Consider the following 15,506-nt stretch of genomic DNA (forward strand, 5'->3'; position numbering starts at 1 on the left):
AAGAGCTGGGCTCTGGGAGGGTGGGATCTGAGGGGTGGGATTCTCCCCGTTCACACTGGTCAGCGTATTTATCTGGGCAGGACTGAATTCTAATTGTGATCCATACAAACCTGCCCAGCAGCAGCACAGCTAGCTTTCAGAACAAGCTATGTATGAAGGGGTTTCCTATTTGAATAATGCTGTGAGGTGGGACTTGGGATATTTGGACTCTGCCTATGGGTATGACTAGGCTGGACTGAATGCAATTAGAATGTATTCAATTCCACCCACCATCAGAGCTGTGAAGGAAGTTGCATCATTTGCACAAAAGACTACAGAGGGGAGTGTTTTAGGCTAGAAATTCTGCAGGAAGTGGCCGTGGAAGAGACTGTCTACAGCAGGATATACAGAATGTCACATGGTACAAAAACACAACTAAACCCAGAATATCAGGGGATCTGCAGACAACAGAGCAACATTTTTACAGAGGTATCTATGCTGGGGCTGATCATTCCATTCAGTTCTAGTGAAAAGAGAGAGTTCAGCCTTAAAGCGGTATTAACCCCTTCCCGCCGACTGTACGCAGATATGCGTACTCGGCTTTCCGGGGTTATACCGGGATGATGCCCGCAGCTGCAGGCATCATCCCGGTACCGTTGTTTACAGCGGGCGATCGGCTACCAGAGTATAACAACCGATGTGGCTAAAAGCCGCTCGGCTGTTATACCGGAGGAGCGGGAGGGGACATTCCCCCCCCCCCTCCCGCCGCTCTTACCGGGCCTCCCGTGCGATCGGGAGGCCCGGTGTCCAATCGGCTGCCTCCGGCGGCTGTGGGCGGGCTGGAACGAAGCTGTGGGTGGCTTCATTCCAGCCTTCTCAATGTAAACGCGGAAGCGACGTCATGACGTCACTTCCCGTTTACTCGGCTGCCAATGGCGCCGGTTTTTTTTAAAAAAATACAGTATTCAGAATCGCCGTTTTCGGCGATCTGAATACTTTGATGTGCAAAGGAGAGATCGGGGGTCTTTTAGACCCCCGATCCCTCCATAAAGAGTACCTGTCACCACCTATTACTGTCACAAGGGATGTTTACATTCCTTGTGACAGCAAAAAAAAAAAAAAAAATTTTTAAACACAATTTATAAAGTAAAAAAATAAATAAAAAAAAAAAAAAAATTTTTTTAAAGTGCCCCGTCCCCACGAGCTCGCGCAGCGAAGAAAACTCATACGGAAGTCGCGCCCGCATATGTAAACGGTGTTCAAATCACACATGTGAGGTATCGCCGCGATCGTCAGAGCAAGAGCAATAATTCTAGCCCTAGACCTCCTCTGTAACTCAAACCTGGTAACCGTAAAAAAAATTTAATGCGTCGCCTATGGAAATTCATAGGTACCGTAGTTTGTCGCCATTCCACGAGTGCGTGCAATTATAAAGGGTGACATGTTTGGTATCTATTTACTTGGCATAACATCATCTTTCACACTATATAAAAAAATTGGGGTAATTTGGCCAGTAAGTCCGTTATTTTTCTAATTTCCTTTAAAACAGAGCTAAACCCATCAATGTAACCCTTTCTCAAAACAGTTACATTTAGGAAATTCTGTGAATAACTGCCATCTTTGCTTTTGCTCACCAGCTGTCCAGCTTGCAGTTGCAGGGTTGAGACAAGCCATTTAACATAGACAGGTGCCCACAATGATCAGCTTTTATTTATTTAAAACCCTTATCCCAAAACGGGAAAAAAAAACTGCTGCTGTAACTGATTAAAGGAGTTAACCTTTTTGGGAAAAAAATATAAATAAAGGTCCCTTCTGTCATAAAAGCCCTGTCTGTCAGCATTTTTTAAATTTTTTTTTATTTAATTAAATGAGTTTACATCTACTTTACCAATGTATGGCCGGGAGCACCTTAGAGATTAGGCTGCAGAGGACCAGTCGCACCTGCTGGAGCTAGGAATAAGGTCTTCTCTTTTTATTCCTCTACCCCTAGGCAAAAGCGAACATTTAAGAATTTATCCCTTGCAGGGGGGGGAGGGGAAGGGGGGGGGGCATAGGGGTGAGAACGTAGCAGATAATGTGACAATATTGACAGCCAACGTTGTGTGTGAGAGACTGAGACAAGTCCTACCCATATGTTAGAAAGGCAAACTTGCTCTGTATGTCTCGCACAATGCCAGCTGTCAATACAGCCATATTAGCTGCTATGTTCTCATGCAGTGTTGGCTTTACCTAACAATCGCTTGGGATTTCAGCCTGTGTCTTCACCTGAGATAGCCCTAAATCAGTGCAGGGACAAGGTCCTCTGTCACCTGAGGTGAGGTTGCCATAGTGCGTCTCCCCCTTGACTAATTTGGCGCTACAAAAGCTAACACGAATTCAGTTCGGTAAAAAGAAAAAGCTAAGGTAAGGCAATTAAGGAGTTAATAAAATAATAAGGGTTAAATTACATTTATTCCACGTATGTTCCTTTTATAAAGGCGCTAGAATCTTGTTTCTGGTACAAAGGACTTTATTCGGTGCTACAAACGCAGCCAAACGCTTATTTAAAAGAGAAGTATTGGAATTGTTTTTGTTTTTAGAATCATACTTGCCTAGGTGGAGCAGCATCAGGCCGATGCTGCGTCTGTCCCCCGTCGCCACTAAGGCTAAGAAACAAGAGATCAAACACTGCTGATCGCTCGGTTTTCAGAGCTCCCTGAGCAGAGAGCTGATGACTGTCAGTCACCGCTGTCTGCTCTGCCCCTCCTCGCTCACTGATGCACTAGGCTGTGGAGAGGGCTCTCTGAGAGGCTGAGCCAGGTGTTGGTCTGGGCATGTGGGCAGATCCCGACCATATGGTCGCGATCTTTCCCGAGCCTGGATCGGCTCTGGCATCAGCCGACAGCAGGCTTTAGCCCGCTATCTGCTGAACATGGGTCACAGGAGTGCAGAACGAACTGCATTCCTGTGATCCACAGGAGAAGTACAGCCAAATGAGCTTTGGCTGTTCTTTTTCTTTAATGTTTATATACAAATGATTAACAAAAGCGCAAACAAAAAGTATTAAGGAAATAAAGGGTTTAACAAAAACTAGGGTTCACTATAGATTAATAATCACTGCACAGGATCATTCTGCACACCAGGTGCCCATCCATCACTACACAGGACCCTCTCTGCACCAGGGACCCCTCCATCACCACAAGGAACTCCTCTGTATATCAAGAGCTGTGTTGTCAGTTAAAAAGTTTATACCAGGGGCTGCTTTATCCCTGTACAGGACCCTTCTTCGTACAGCAGTCAACCTGTATGACCCATCTGAATACCAGAAGCCCCTCTGTTACCACACGACCTCACTACACAGCATAGGTCACCCCATCACCAAGTAGAACATCCACCACCCCCCCTTAATTTTATGGGATGCAAATTGTAATATTTAGGGTTAGGACTCCCTGGGGCCCATCTGACCATACAGCAAACAGGAGGAGCCCTACGTGATGCTGATATGAAAAAAGACCTCAGGCTCCTTCAGCACACAACAGGAGGACACTGGACAGGATTCTAAGGTACACGTGTAAGGTTAGGTACCTCTGGGACCCCTCAGTCAGCCAGCATACAGGTAACACGTACAGTAGTAGCTTTCATTCATAAATTAATGTGAAGCAGGAACTGAGCTGTCATACTGATAACTCATTCTTGCAAATTACACAAGGGAAATGTGACTCTTCCTGTGTAATCATTGGAGCTCCATGATATCTGGACGCTGTCCTTTTTATACAGAGTGGGCGAGTGGCACACTGTTAGTGGAGTGGAGTTTTGGTTTTGGAGAGAACTGCTCAGTCGACAACTGCAGAGGCAAGAGAGGCTCCCACCTCCGATTTGCCCCCCACATTATTGCTTACAAGTTGAGTGTCTTGGCCCGACTCTGCTCTCAATCGATCTGGTCAACAGAGTTTTTTTATAGTTGGCATGGCTACTGGAAATTGTCCACCCCTGGGTTAATGTACCAGTCTAGAACTAGCACTTAGTGGAAAGCTCTCAGCATCTCAGAGGTAAGACATTTTATACATTGTCGGCTTTTTTTTTTTTTATATATATATATATTTGAGAATTCTAGTCTGCATTTTTAGTAGTGGGGCAGACAAGAGGTAAGAAGTATGCCTGACATAGTCCTTATCTGTACCAAAAATAAAGTAGCATTACATGATTAATATATGACAATTATACATGTAGTCGATGTACATTTAAAGCTAGCCACAATTTTTTACAAAAGGTTTATGTATATGGGGGGGGGGGGAAGGTCGTCATTGTGACGCCTGTATAAGAAATTAGGGTTTAGTTGTCACTAGGAGAAGTTACGGACAACAATAAAAACATTGAGATTGATTTACAAAAACTAGAGTGCAAATACTGGTGCAGCTGTGCATTGAAACCAATCAGCTTCTAACTTCAGCTTGTTCAATTAAGCTTTGACAAAAAAAAAAAAAAAAACCTGTAAGCCAATTGGTTTCTATGCTGAGTTACACCAGATTTTGCACTCTCCAGTTTTGGTAATCTATCCCATTGTCTGAAGTTCTAACACCTCCACATTCTGCTGCATATGTGTCCTTGGTTTATACTTGTGTTGTCATCTAGGAGATTTTCCACCACATCTTGCCCTGAGAGGAAATAAGGGGAATCATCCCAAAAGAGACACAGATGGCAATAAAAAACTTACAAGGACTCTAAACATTCACAGTTCTATCCAAAACAATATAAACATTTTGGCTGGAGTTGATCCTGATCCCTTAAAGCATGTTATACAGAACAGTGCTTGTGCTGTGTCATTTGGCCCCCTGTATCACCCAAAATACATGGCTGATCCTGCCTGTTTCTGCCAAAAATGCCCTTCTATACCGTATTTCCGAGTAGCACTCACATGACTGGCTGCCCTTCTCTTACCCCGATTGACGTCAGCGGGGGAGTCTCGGCCCCTCCTGCTGTACCTCTCGGATCGGGACAGGCAGCGGCAGCCGGTCATGTGAGCGCCGCTCAGAAATACAGTATAGAACGGTATTTTTAAATAAAAACAGATACACAGGAGACATTGCATTATGGAAGACAGGTGAGTGCCTGAAAATAACCAAATGGGGATTACAATCACTTTAAATCTAAAATGAAACCAAACTGATATACACACTTGAAATGCATATATAGTTTCACTTGTCAAGGAATTTGTAGTTTTATGCGATTTTGCTTTTCAGTTTTGAGACTCCAGTACATCATTATTTATAATATACAATTGCTTTTCAGTTCGGGATGTTTATGATTATTTCCGTGCTGTACTTCAGCGAGATGAGAGAAGTGATAGAGCTTTTAAACTGACAGGAGATGCCATTGAGCTGAATGCTGCAAACTACACAGTATGGTGAGTAACAAATTGAAGCAGTGTCTGGCCATCCTTGCAGCATCCCTATCATATATAGCATAACATTCTATTCCACTGGCACTGTGTTCTATAATGGTTGAACATTTTGGATTTTTTATATATCAGCAAAGTTGTTCTGTCATAACATAACTCAGAAGATGTGCAAACGGTGTGACTATAGAGTGGGAAAAGCGAATAGAATTCTCGGATGCATCACTAGCGGGATCCCCAGCAGGACAAAGCAGGTCATGATTCCTCTAAATAGATTTTTGTCGAGTTCTGGAGACTTCACTTACACAAATAAATTGACAAGCTAGAGTAAGTCCACAGGCCGGTAACAAAAATGGTGAAAGGTGTGGGGGATAAAAGAGAGACTTCTTTAGGAACTTAATATGTACAGTCTGGGGTTGGAAGGGAAAGGGGAGACCTGATTGAAACCCTTTAACCACTTAAGGACCAGGCCTCTTTTTTAGATGTGTTGTTTACAAGTTAAAAACAGTTTTTTTGGGGTTTTTTTTTTTTTTTTGCTAGAAAATTACTTAGAACCCCCAAACATTATACATTTTTTTTTTTTTTTATAACCACCTAGAGAATAAAATGGCGATCATTGCAATACTTTGTCACATCGTATTTGCGCAGCGGTCTTACAAGCGCACTTTTTTTGAAAAAATACACTTTTTCGAATTAAATAAGACAATAGTAAAGTTAGCTCAATTTTTTTTTTCTTATATTGTGAAAAATGTTACGCCGAGTAAATTGATACCCAACATGTTACGCGTCAAAATTGCGCCCGCTCGTGGAATGGCGACAAACTTTTACCCTTAAAAATCTCCATAGGCAGCGTTCAGCCCCGAAGATTTTACCCCCTTAATGACCAGAGCATTTTTTGTGATTTGGCACTGCGTCTTTTTAACTGACAATTGCGCGGTCGTGCAATGCTGTACTCAAACAAGATTGACGTCCTTTTTCTCCCACAAATAGAGCTTTCTTTTGGTGGTATTTGATCATCTCTGCATTTTTTTTTATTTTTTGCGCTATAAACAAAGACTAACAATTTTGAAAAAAAAAAGCAATATTTTTTAAGTTTTGCTATAATAAATATCCCCAAAAAAATAGAAATTTTTTTTTTTTTTTTTTTATCTCTCGGTTTAGGCCAATATATATTCTTCTACATATTTTTGGTAAAAATAAACACAAACTTTTATATTTATTGCTTTTTGCAAAAGTTATAGCCTCTACAAAATAGGGGATAGATTTATGGCATTTTTATTTATATTTTTTTTTTTTTTTTATCGGACTGCGACATTGCAGCGGACAGATCGGACACTTTTGACACTTATACAGCGATCAGGGCTAAAAATAGCCACTGATTACTGAGTAAATTGTCACTGGCAGGGAAGGGCTTAAACACTAGGGGGTGATCAAGGGGTTAAATGTGTTCCCTCAGCGTGTTCTAACTGTAGGGGGATGGGCTCATGACAGGGAGCAGTAGATCCCTAACATGTCACTAAGCAGAAAAGGGAAATGCCTTGTTTATATGGCATTTCCCCGTTCTGCCTCTCCTCGTCGCTGATCACGGGTCACCTGCAGACATCGAGCCCGTGGGCACGCTCCCATGGTGTGCAGCGGGCACACGCACCTGCTAGTCCGGCATTAAGGGATGTACGGGTACGCCCTTTTGCGCACCCATGCCATTCTGCCGACGTACATCGGCGTGTGGTGATCGGGAAGCGGTTAAATTCTACACGTTTCATGTTTTGAGTTATAGAGGAGGTCTAGGGCTAGAATTATTGCTCTCGCTCTACCGATAGCAGTGATACCTCACGTGTGGTTTGAACACCGTTTTCATATGTGGGCGCTACTCACGTATGCGTTCACTTCTACACGCGAGCTCGGCGGGACGGGGTGCGTTAAAAAAAAAAAAACTATTTATTTATTTTACCATTTTTTATTTTTTTTACAGTTTAAAAAAAAGTGTCACTTTTATTCCTATTACAAGGAATGTAAACATCCCTTGTAATATAAAAAAAGCATGACAGGACCTCTTAAATATGAGATCTGGGGTCAAAAAGACCTCGGATCTCATATTTACACTTTAATGCAATACAAATAATTAAAAAAAAAAAAAAAAAAAATGATTTAAAAAAAAAAAAATGGCCCTTTTAAAGAGGAAGTAAAGCCTCTGATAAAAAAAAAAAAAAATACACCCTGCAAGACAAAGGCATAATGAGCTAGTTTGCAAAGCATACTAGCTCATAATAAATTACTTACCTGAGATCGAAGCCCCCGCCTCGGCCCTCGTTTGCCTCCTACGACGACGCCGCCATCTATCCCGGAGGAGTGACTCCCGGGTATCGCGGCTCCGGCACTGTGACTGGCCGAAGCCACGATGGCGTCACTCCTGCGAAATGTGCGCTGGTGCCGCCACTAATGGTATGATCGCCGTTAGAAACGCTACGCTCAGTGCGCCTGCACCCAATGTCAACGGCGCATGCGCTGTTGACATTGGTGCCGCTATTTCTGCAAATATCTCCCAAACCTTTTAGGTTTGGGAGATATTTCTTGCACCTACAGGTAAGCCTTAATCTAGGCTTACCTGTAGGTTAAAGTGGTTGTAATGGGTTTACAACCACTTTAAGAGCTATGGGCGGAAGTAACGTTTTGACGTCGCTTCTGCCCTGCAAAGTCATGGAGATGGGTGTGGGCCATCTTCCCCTCACTTGTCTCCACGTTTAGCTAGGAGAAGGACCGGATCGCCTCCACTACAGAGACCACTTTTATCTTGTAGCGGACCGCCGGCTGAACATGAGGATACCGGGGTTATGGCAGCTATCTGCTGCCATAACAACGATATCCGTCCTCAAAGTAAGGACGTATATCAGCGTTCGGCGGTCCGGTAGTGGTTAAATACATCAAGTGGGTAAATAAGGTTCAGGGGGGCAGTTTTTTTCAATATGAAACCAATATCAAGAACACAGGGACATAGCCTCTAGCTAACTGGAGGAAAATTCCAAACTCATCTCAGAAATTATTATTTTACTGAAAGGGTAGTTGATGCTTGGAATAAACTTCTAGCAGAGGTTGTGAGTCGGTCAACAGTAAATGGCTTCAGACATGCTTGGGACAAACCTAGATCTATACTGAGAAAAAAAAGTTAACAAAAAAAAAAACGAGCAGACACTATGGATTACTTTTATTTTTGTCTGCCGTCACTTTTCTGTTTCTAAGATATAATAGAATAAATCCTCTGTGACTATGGGAAACTGTGAAAATTATAGTGTTATGCTGCTGTATGCCTTCTATTCTCTCATGTAAATCTCTCAAGCTTTTTTTGTATTGACTCAATGCAAAACTTAACATGAACTAATAAAAATGCCTCCGCCATTCCTGTTTTAGGCATTACAGAAGAGTACTATTGCAGTCATTGAAGAAGGATCTGCGTGAGGAAATGAACTATATCTCAGCAATTATTGAAGACCAGCCAAAAAATTACCAAGTCTGGTAAGAATGAAAGCGTATAACTATGACCTCCCTTAGTGTACAGTGCACGGATGGTTTTAAAAAAAACTTTTGTTGACCCTGGTGTATGTCTAGGCAAACAAATAAAAAATAAACATATTTGGTACATCCTGTGAGATGTGCACATTTTCCCCTGTGTGCTCCTAACTTTTGTTTGAGCTGGTGACAGGTAGGGGTGGATCAGGGCGGCGTGGCAACGGGTCAATTGTGATCAGGCTGTGCTGATGCCCACAAACACCCCCCATCCCCCCATCCCCCCCCCCCCCATCAGTACACAGGGTAGCGGTGCCAAAACTGACAGGCTCTGTAAAGGGACACAGGCAGAGCAGCAACTGCGGGTGATTTCCACCCCTCCTTCTCCTCCTCCTCCTCCTTCCTGAGCCAAGCAGCTCTCATTAACCCAGCAATGCCCGCTCCTATTGGCTACATTCGGGGCCAATGGCTGGGAAACCAACAACAACAGGATTATGGGACATGTAGTCCTGGATACCAGCAGGCCCAGGACGATTCCCTGAGAGTGCACTGCAGCCCCCAACATGCCGAGCGGGAGGAGGGGAGAGGAGGACCGTGAGAGGAGAAGAGGGACCACGAGGCTGTCAGGTGGAGGGAGCCGGAGAGAAAGTGGCAGTGATTTTACTATATATCCCCCAAGGTAAGAACTTGCCTCCAGGTGGGGGGATGGGGGGGGGGGCAGGCTTTTATAGAGGTACAGGACCTTATCAATGGCTGCTCCCACCCTGTCCTCCCCTCCACCTGGCTGCAACCACCAATACTTTTTCAAGACACTGTATTTGTGTGTGTGTGTGTGTGTGTGTGTGTGTGTAATAAATAAATATATACATACATAATAAATATATATATATATATATATATATATATATATATATATATATATATATATATATATATATATATAAAATAATTTTGCACTATATAGTTGGGGCCCCCCTACTTTTTGTCCCGGTGCCCCCCTCCCCCTAAATATGAAAGCTGGAGACGCCACTGTCTCTCACCGCCCCCCCCCTGCATCACTGCAAATCTGCATCTAAAAGAAGACTGCCATTATTGTGCAGGTGCGGGCAGCAGAGAGATGACATAATCTCTTACTGCCGCCCTCACTCTCGAACAACAGGGACACTGTCAGTGGCAATCTGCATCTGGTGACAGGCAACTGTGGCAAGTGACAATCCCCATCTGCATTGTGGTGAGTTGAACTATATTACAATGCAATAATAGAAGTAATGCGCTTCAATCATCCTGAAATCATATTAACCATTGTGCCGTGATTATTGAAGCGCCAACACCAGCCATTGCCTCGACAAATTGACCGCAAAAATTGTGGCAGTGCCCCTCCCGAGATTAGACTCTGGATCCGCCCCTGGTGACAGGTTACTTCTGCTAGACTAAAAACTGAAGCAATATTGTAAGCCTTTACCTGGTTCTCTCCTGCTGGACTTTAGAATCCCTCCTTCCCTTTCCATATGATATGGGAATGAGGAAAGGTGGGTGTGTTCTGTAGCCCAGCAGATGAGAACTAAGGCCGGGTTGAAAACACTGCTTGGAACTTTAGGGCAGCAGAGGCATAGAAGTTGATTTACTAAAACTGGAGAGTGCAAAACCCTGTGAATCGCTGCATAGTATCCAATCAGCTTCCAGGTTTTTGTGGTGTCCCCTCCCCCCCCCCCCAAGCTTCATTGAACAAGCTGAAGTTGAAAGCTGAATGGCTACCATGCACTGCTGTACCAGATGTTGTACTTTACAGTAAATTTCCTTTAGTAAATAACCCCATTGTGTTATCGGCTCAAACAGCAAGTTAGAAACTCACTGGATTACTGGGCAATCAATAAATATTTTTCTGTACTTGCAGTGTTTTTGAAGAGAGAAAGCATGGGAAAATGGGCATGTATTACAGGGGTGCTTGAATTACAGGGCTGGCAAAAAAATTACAAATCTTTTTGCAGTTAAAGCGATTGTAAAGGATTTAAACAAACAAAAAAAAAATAATAAACATGTTATACTTGCCTGCTCTGCGCAGTGGTCTTGCACAGAGCCACCACGATCCTCCTGGCGCTCTGGGCCTCTCCCGCTTGCCAGGTGCCTACATAGCGAGCCGGCTCTGTGTCCATAAGACAGAAAGTGGGGCTAAGCTCCACCTCCTGCTCTAGCCTCACTGGCTATGATTGACTGCAGTGGGAGCCAGTGGCTTCTGCTGCATCTTCGCCAATCGGGAGGAAAAGTACCGGGAGAGCCTTGGCTCTCGTCCAGATCACTGGATCGAGATTGGGCATTGGGTAAGTATTAGGGTGAGCTGCACCCTGATGGTTATTTAAATTCATGCATAGAAAATATGAAGTTAAAAAAACTTTCAGCCTTTACAACCATTTAAGAGGGTGAATATATTTCAGTGGTGGTTTCAGCTGTTTGCTTTTAGTTTAGCCCAAACATAAATATTGCAGTTTTAAATTTTTATTTTTTATTTTTTTGTATAGTGTAGGGAAGGGTTAGAGCCTCTGCCGGCATTTTATTGTGGTCTGTTTCCCTGCTGGGATTTTTCTTTGCACTACCTGTCCATACAGATGCATTATGTGAATGGAAAACTATTTAAATTAAAGGGAAATGACACCTTTTTGTAGCTCCTCTTACTGAACCCCCCCCCCATCACTTTCTGTTCTGATGACCGCTGTAAAATCTTGAATTCATCTAATTTTCTCTCCTGGTGACAGTGGTCCTCATTATAGATGCTGTGATTGGCTCTCTCCATTGGTCACACAGATCATTAAAATCTGACAGTCTGTTCTTTTATAGTTACATAGTTTAGTCTGGTTGAAAAAAGACACAATGTCATCTACATCAACCAATAGAAAAACACAAATAAAAAAAACTCTGTATACACAATCCTTGAATACACTTGAATACTTTCGCCAGCACTCGACTCCCTCCCTATCAGCAGAACAGCGCAGGGAAGTGTCAGTGAGACACTAATGCATTTCAGTTTCAGAATTCCCCACGCCACACCTGCACTGAAGGGGAGGCACTGTGCCCCCACACATTGCAAAAGATGGGAAACGTTGTTTGGTTCTCTAACTTTGCTGTAGCTGCGATAATTGGCTTTTGTGATGGGGAAGAGACTGGGTACGATCCCTGTTTCTAGGAGGAGGACTGTCATTGGCCACTGCTAAACCAATCACAGTTCTGCTAGCACCATCCATCACCTGGAGGAAGATGATTCGCTTGGTTGCCATTACCAATCTCAGAAAGAAGGGATTTCACTGTGATTGGGGTTTTCTCAATCAGGTGACAGTTTGTGTAATTACTGTTGAGCTTCTGGGAAGTTTGATGAAATTATTCCTGAACCTTTGCGTCACTTACTACTGAACCCCGGCACTCTGTGTCCCTTTAAGCCACAGTTAGTATTCAGTGCAATGAAAATCACACCCAACTTTTGCTGCGGCGCTTCGCGCCACACTTTTCCTCAGCTGCGGGGGTCCAACTTATGATCCTGCACACAGGCCCACTGCGTTCAGAAAATGCCCCTGACCTGAGCTCATCATTGCGCATCCATTACAGATGCTTGTATGTGACATCACATACTGGATGCAAAAGTTGGATCAGCAGGATGAGTGTGCCAGGACAGGTAGATGTGTCTCATCTCTGCTTCCTTTCACCACTCTGCATATCATAGATGAGAAGAGGCTACAGCGGTGGAGCAAATGAGCAGGAGGAGACAGCGGTGGGGAAAATGAGCAGCTGGGGTTCAGGGGGTGTACAGCGGTGGGGCAGATGAGTAGGGGAGTTCAGTCTTGGGCCAGATGAGAAGGGGGTTTAATGCTGGGACAGAGAAGCTGGGGGGTAGAGCAGTGGGGAAGATGTGAAAGGAGGTGTATTGGTGAGACAGATGAGCAGGGGGTTACAGTGGTGGGGCAGGAGAGCAGGGGGAACAGAGGTGAGACAGATATGCAGGAGGTACATTGGTGGGGCAGATGAGCAGATGGGTTCAGTGTTAGGACAGATGAGGAGGTGATTCAGTAGTGAGACAGAAGAGCATGGGGATATGGTGGTAGAGCAGATGTGCAGGGAGGTACATTGATGGGGCAGATGAGCGGGGGAGTTACAGTGGTGGGGCAGATGAGCAGGGGGGGTTACAGTGGTGGGGCAGATGTGCAGGAGGTACAGTGGTGGGAGGGATGAGAATGGGGTTCAGCAGTGGGACAGAAAAGCAGGGGGGTATAGTGATGGGGCAGATGAGCAGGGGGGTTCACTGTTGAGGCAGATGAGAAGGGGGTTCAGCGGTGTGACAGAAGAGCAAGGGGATACAGCAGTGGGGCAGATGTGGAAGGAAGTGCATTGGTGGAACAGATGAGCAGGGGGTTACAGAGGTGGGGCAGATGAGCAGGGGGTACAGAGGTGGGGCAGATACAGTGGCGGGGCAGAGGAGAAAGGAGGTACACTGGTGTTACAGGGGTGGGGCAGAGGAGCAGGGGGGTACAGAAGTGGGGCAGATGTGCAGAGGAGAAAGGGGGTTACAGTGGTGGGGCAGAAGAGCAGGGGGAACAGAGGTGGGACAGATGGGCAGGAGGTACAGTGGAGTGGTGGGGCAGATGAGAAAGGGGGTTACAGTGGTGGGGCAGATGAGCAGATAAGCTCAGTGTTAGGACAGTTTAGAAGATGGTTCAGCCGTGAGACAGAAGAACATGGGGTTACAGTGGTGGGGCAGATGTTCAGGGGGTTACAGTGGTGGGGCAGATGTTCAGGGGGTTACAGTGGTGGGGCAGATGAGCAGGTCATTGGGGCTGATCTGAGGTGTGAAGGTGCAGGAATTGGAGCTAATCGTAGGTGTGAAGGTGCAGGAATTGGGGCGGATCTGAGGTGTGAGAGTGCAGAATGTTAATTTCTCACTACTATTGTAGTACTTTAAAGCATTTACTTTATAAAAAATCCTTTTCGTGATTGAGAAAATCGGCACACTCCATTTCTTTGAAAACATTTTTTGGCACACTGTGCTCAAAATGTTGCCTACCCCTGCACAATCCTATACCCACAGTTGATCCAGGGGAACTCAAGTCTTTCCAGAACTAGAGAAAAAAGGTTTGGATTTATGCTTTTTAAGTAATACTTTTGTATCATTTTGACTTTGTTTTTTTTTTTTTGTTTTTTTTTTTTTTTTTGTGCTTGATGACACAGGACAAAGAAAACAAACCCTCGTGAACCATTGCAATGAAATGGATGTTTTTTTTTTTCTCAGTGACCTGTGGTTACTGCACATCACAACTTTGCATGTGTTGACAAATGAAGCCATAGGAATTCTAATGCTAAATATTTTACTCGTTAGGCACCACAGGAGAGTGCTGGTTGAGTTGCTCAAGGATCCAACAGAAGAGCTTGAGTTTATTGCAGACATCTTAAACCAGGATGCTAAAAACTACCATGCATGGCAGCACAGGCAGTGGGTTATTCAGGTATTTCCATTCTTATGAGTACAACTCTTTACTTGTAGAGTTCTGTGTAAAAAAGTTTTTTTTTTTTTTTTTTTAAGCTATAGCAAAGATGTGTAACAGATAAATTAAAGTCATTAAGTATAGGTTTACCCATTCATTTCTTGAACTTCAAAGTGCCATATAAATTAGAATACACTTTATGCTTGGGTGTTAGGTGACCTGTTCAGGCATTAATTAATAATCAATAATTCAGGAATTAGTCCTTGTGTGAAACTTTCTTTGCTATAGCTTTAGAACAGACTGGTTAAAAGGAGGAGAATGATAGCTACTAATAAAAATAATACAACCGTGTCCCTGGTTGGCGGAGTATCTTTGTTTCCTTATGGCTTAATTTACTTAAGTTCCTTACAAATTGGTATTCCTGACATTTTTATTATGTGACAACATTTTACAGTGAGGGGGGAAAGAAGTTTTTGATCCTCTGCTGATTTTGTACATTTGCCCACTGACAAAGAAACGATCAGTCTATAATTTTAATGGTAGGTTTATTTTAACCACTTACCGACCGGCCACTGTATATATACGTCATTACTTTTAAAGATGGATATCTTGGTAACGGCAGCAGCTGCTGCCACAACCGAGGTATCCATCTTTAGGGCCGGCGGTTCTGTACACGATAATGGTGGTCTCTGCGGCGGGATCGCCGCGAGATCACCGTTATCGGCGGTGGGAGAGGTGCCGGGTCCTCTCACTTCCTCAGTATGGAGACGAGTGAGGCTAAGATGGCGCCCACCCGTCTCCATACCATAGGACGGCCGGAGCGACGTCATTAAGTCAGCTCCACCCACTTCTCTTAAAGGCACATTTTTTTTAAATTACCTATTATTTTTTTTTTTTGCATTAAAGTCTAAATATGAGATCTGAGGACTTTTTGACTTTTTGATTTAAGAGGACCTGTCATGCTTTTTTCTATTACAAGGGATGTTTACATTCCTTGTAATAGGAATAAAAGTGATTAAATTTTTTTTTTTTTTAAAAAACGGTGAAAAAAAATAAATAAAGTAAAATAAATAAGAAAAAAAAAAAATTTTTTTTTTTAAAGCGCCCTGTCCCGACGAGCTCGCGCGCAGAAGCGAACACATACGTGAGTAGCGCCCGCATATGAAAACGGTGGTCAAACCACACGTGAG

At 43.8% G+C, this 15,506-nt stretch overlaps 1 protein-coding gene across 1 annotated transcript in view; it reads left to right on the forward strand.

The window, feature by feature from the left end:
• The window catches only part of FNTA (farnesyltransferase, CAAX box, subunit alpha), a 41,396-nt gene that overhangs the window by 11,889 nt on the left and 14,001 nt on the right, over positions 1–15,506 (forward strand). Inside the window, exons 3-5 of the mRNA XM_073598064.1 lie at positions 5,248–5,362; positions 8,759–8,863; positions 14,211–14,337. Of these exons, the coding sequence (XP_073454165.1) occupies positions 5,248–5,362; positions 8,759–8,863; positions 14,211–14,337 (347 nt within the window). The remainder of the gene's footprint in view (positions 1–5,247; positions 5,363–8,758; positions 8,864–14,210; positions 14,338–15,506) is intronic.

The sequence above is a fragment of the Aquarana catesbeiana genome, linkage group LG01 (genome assembly GCF_042186555.1).
Source record: "Aquarana catesbeiana isolate 2022-GZ linkage group LG01, ASM4218655v1, whole genome shotgun sequence".
Classification (NCBI taxonomy): domain Eukaryota; kingdom Metazoa; phylum Chordata; class Amphibia; order Anura; family Ranidae; genus Aquarana; species Aquarana catesbeiana.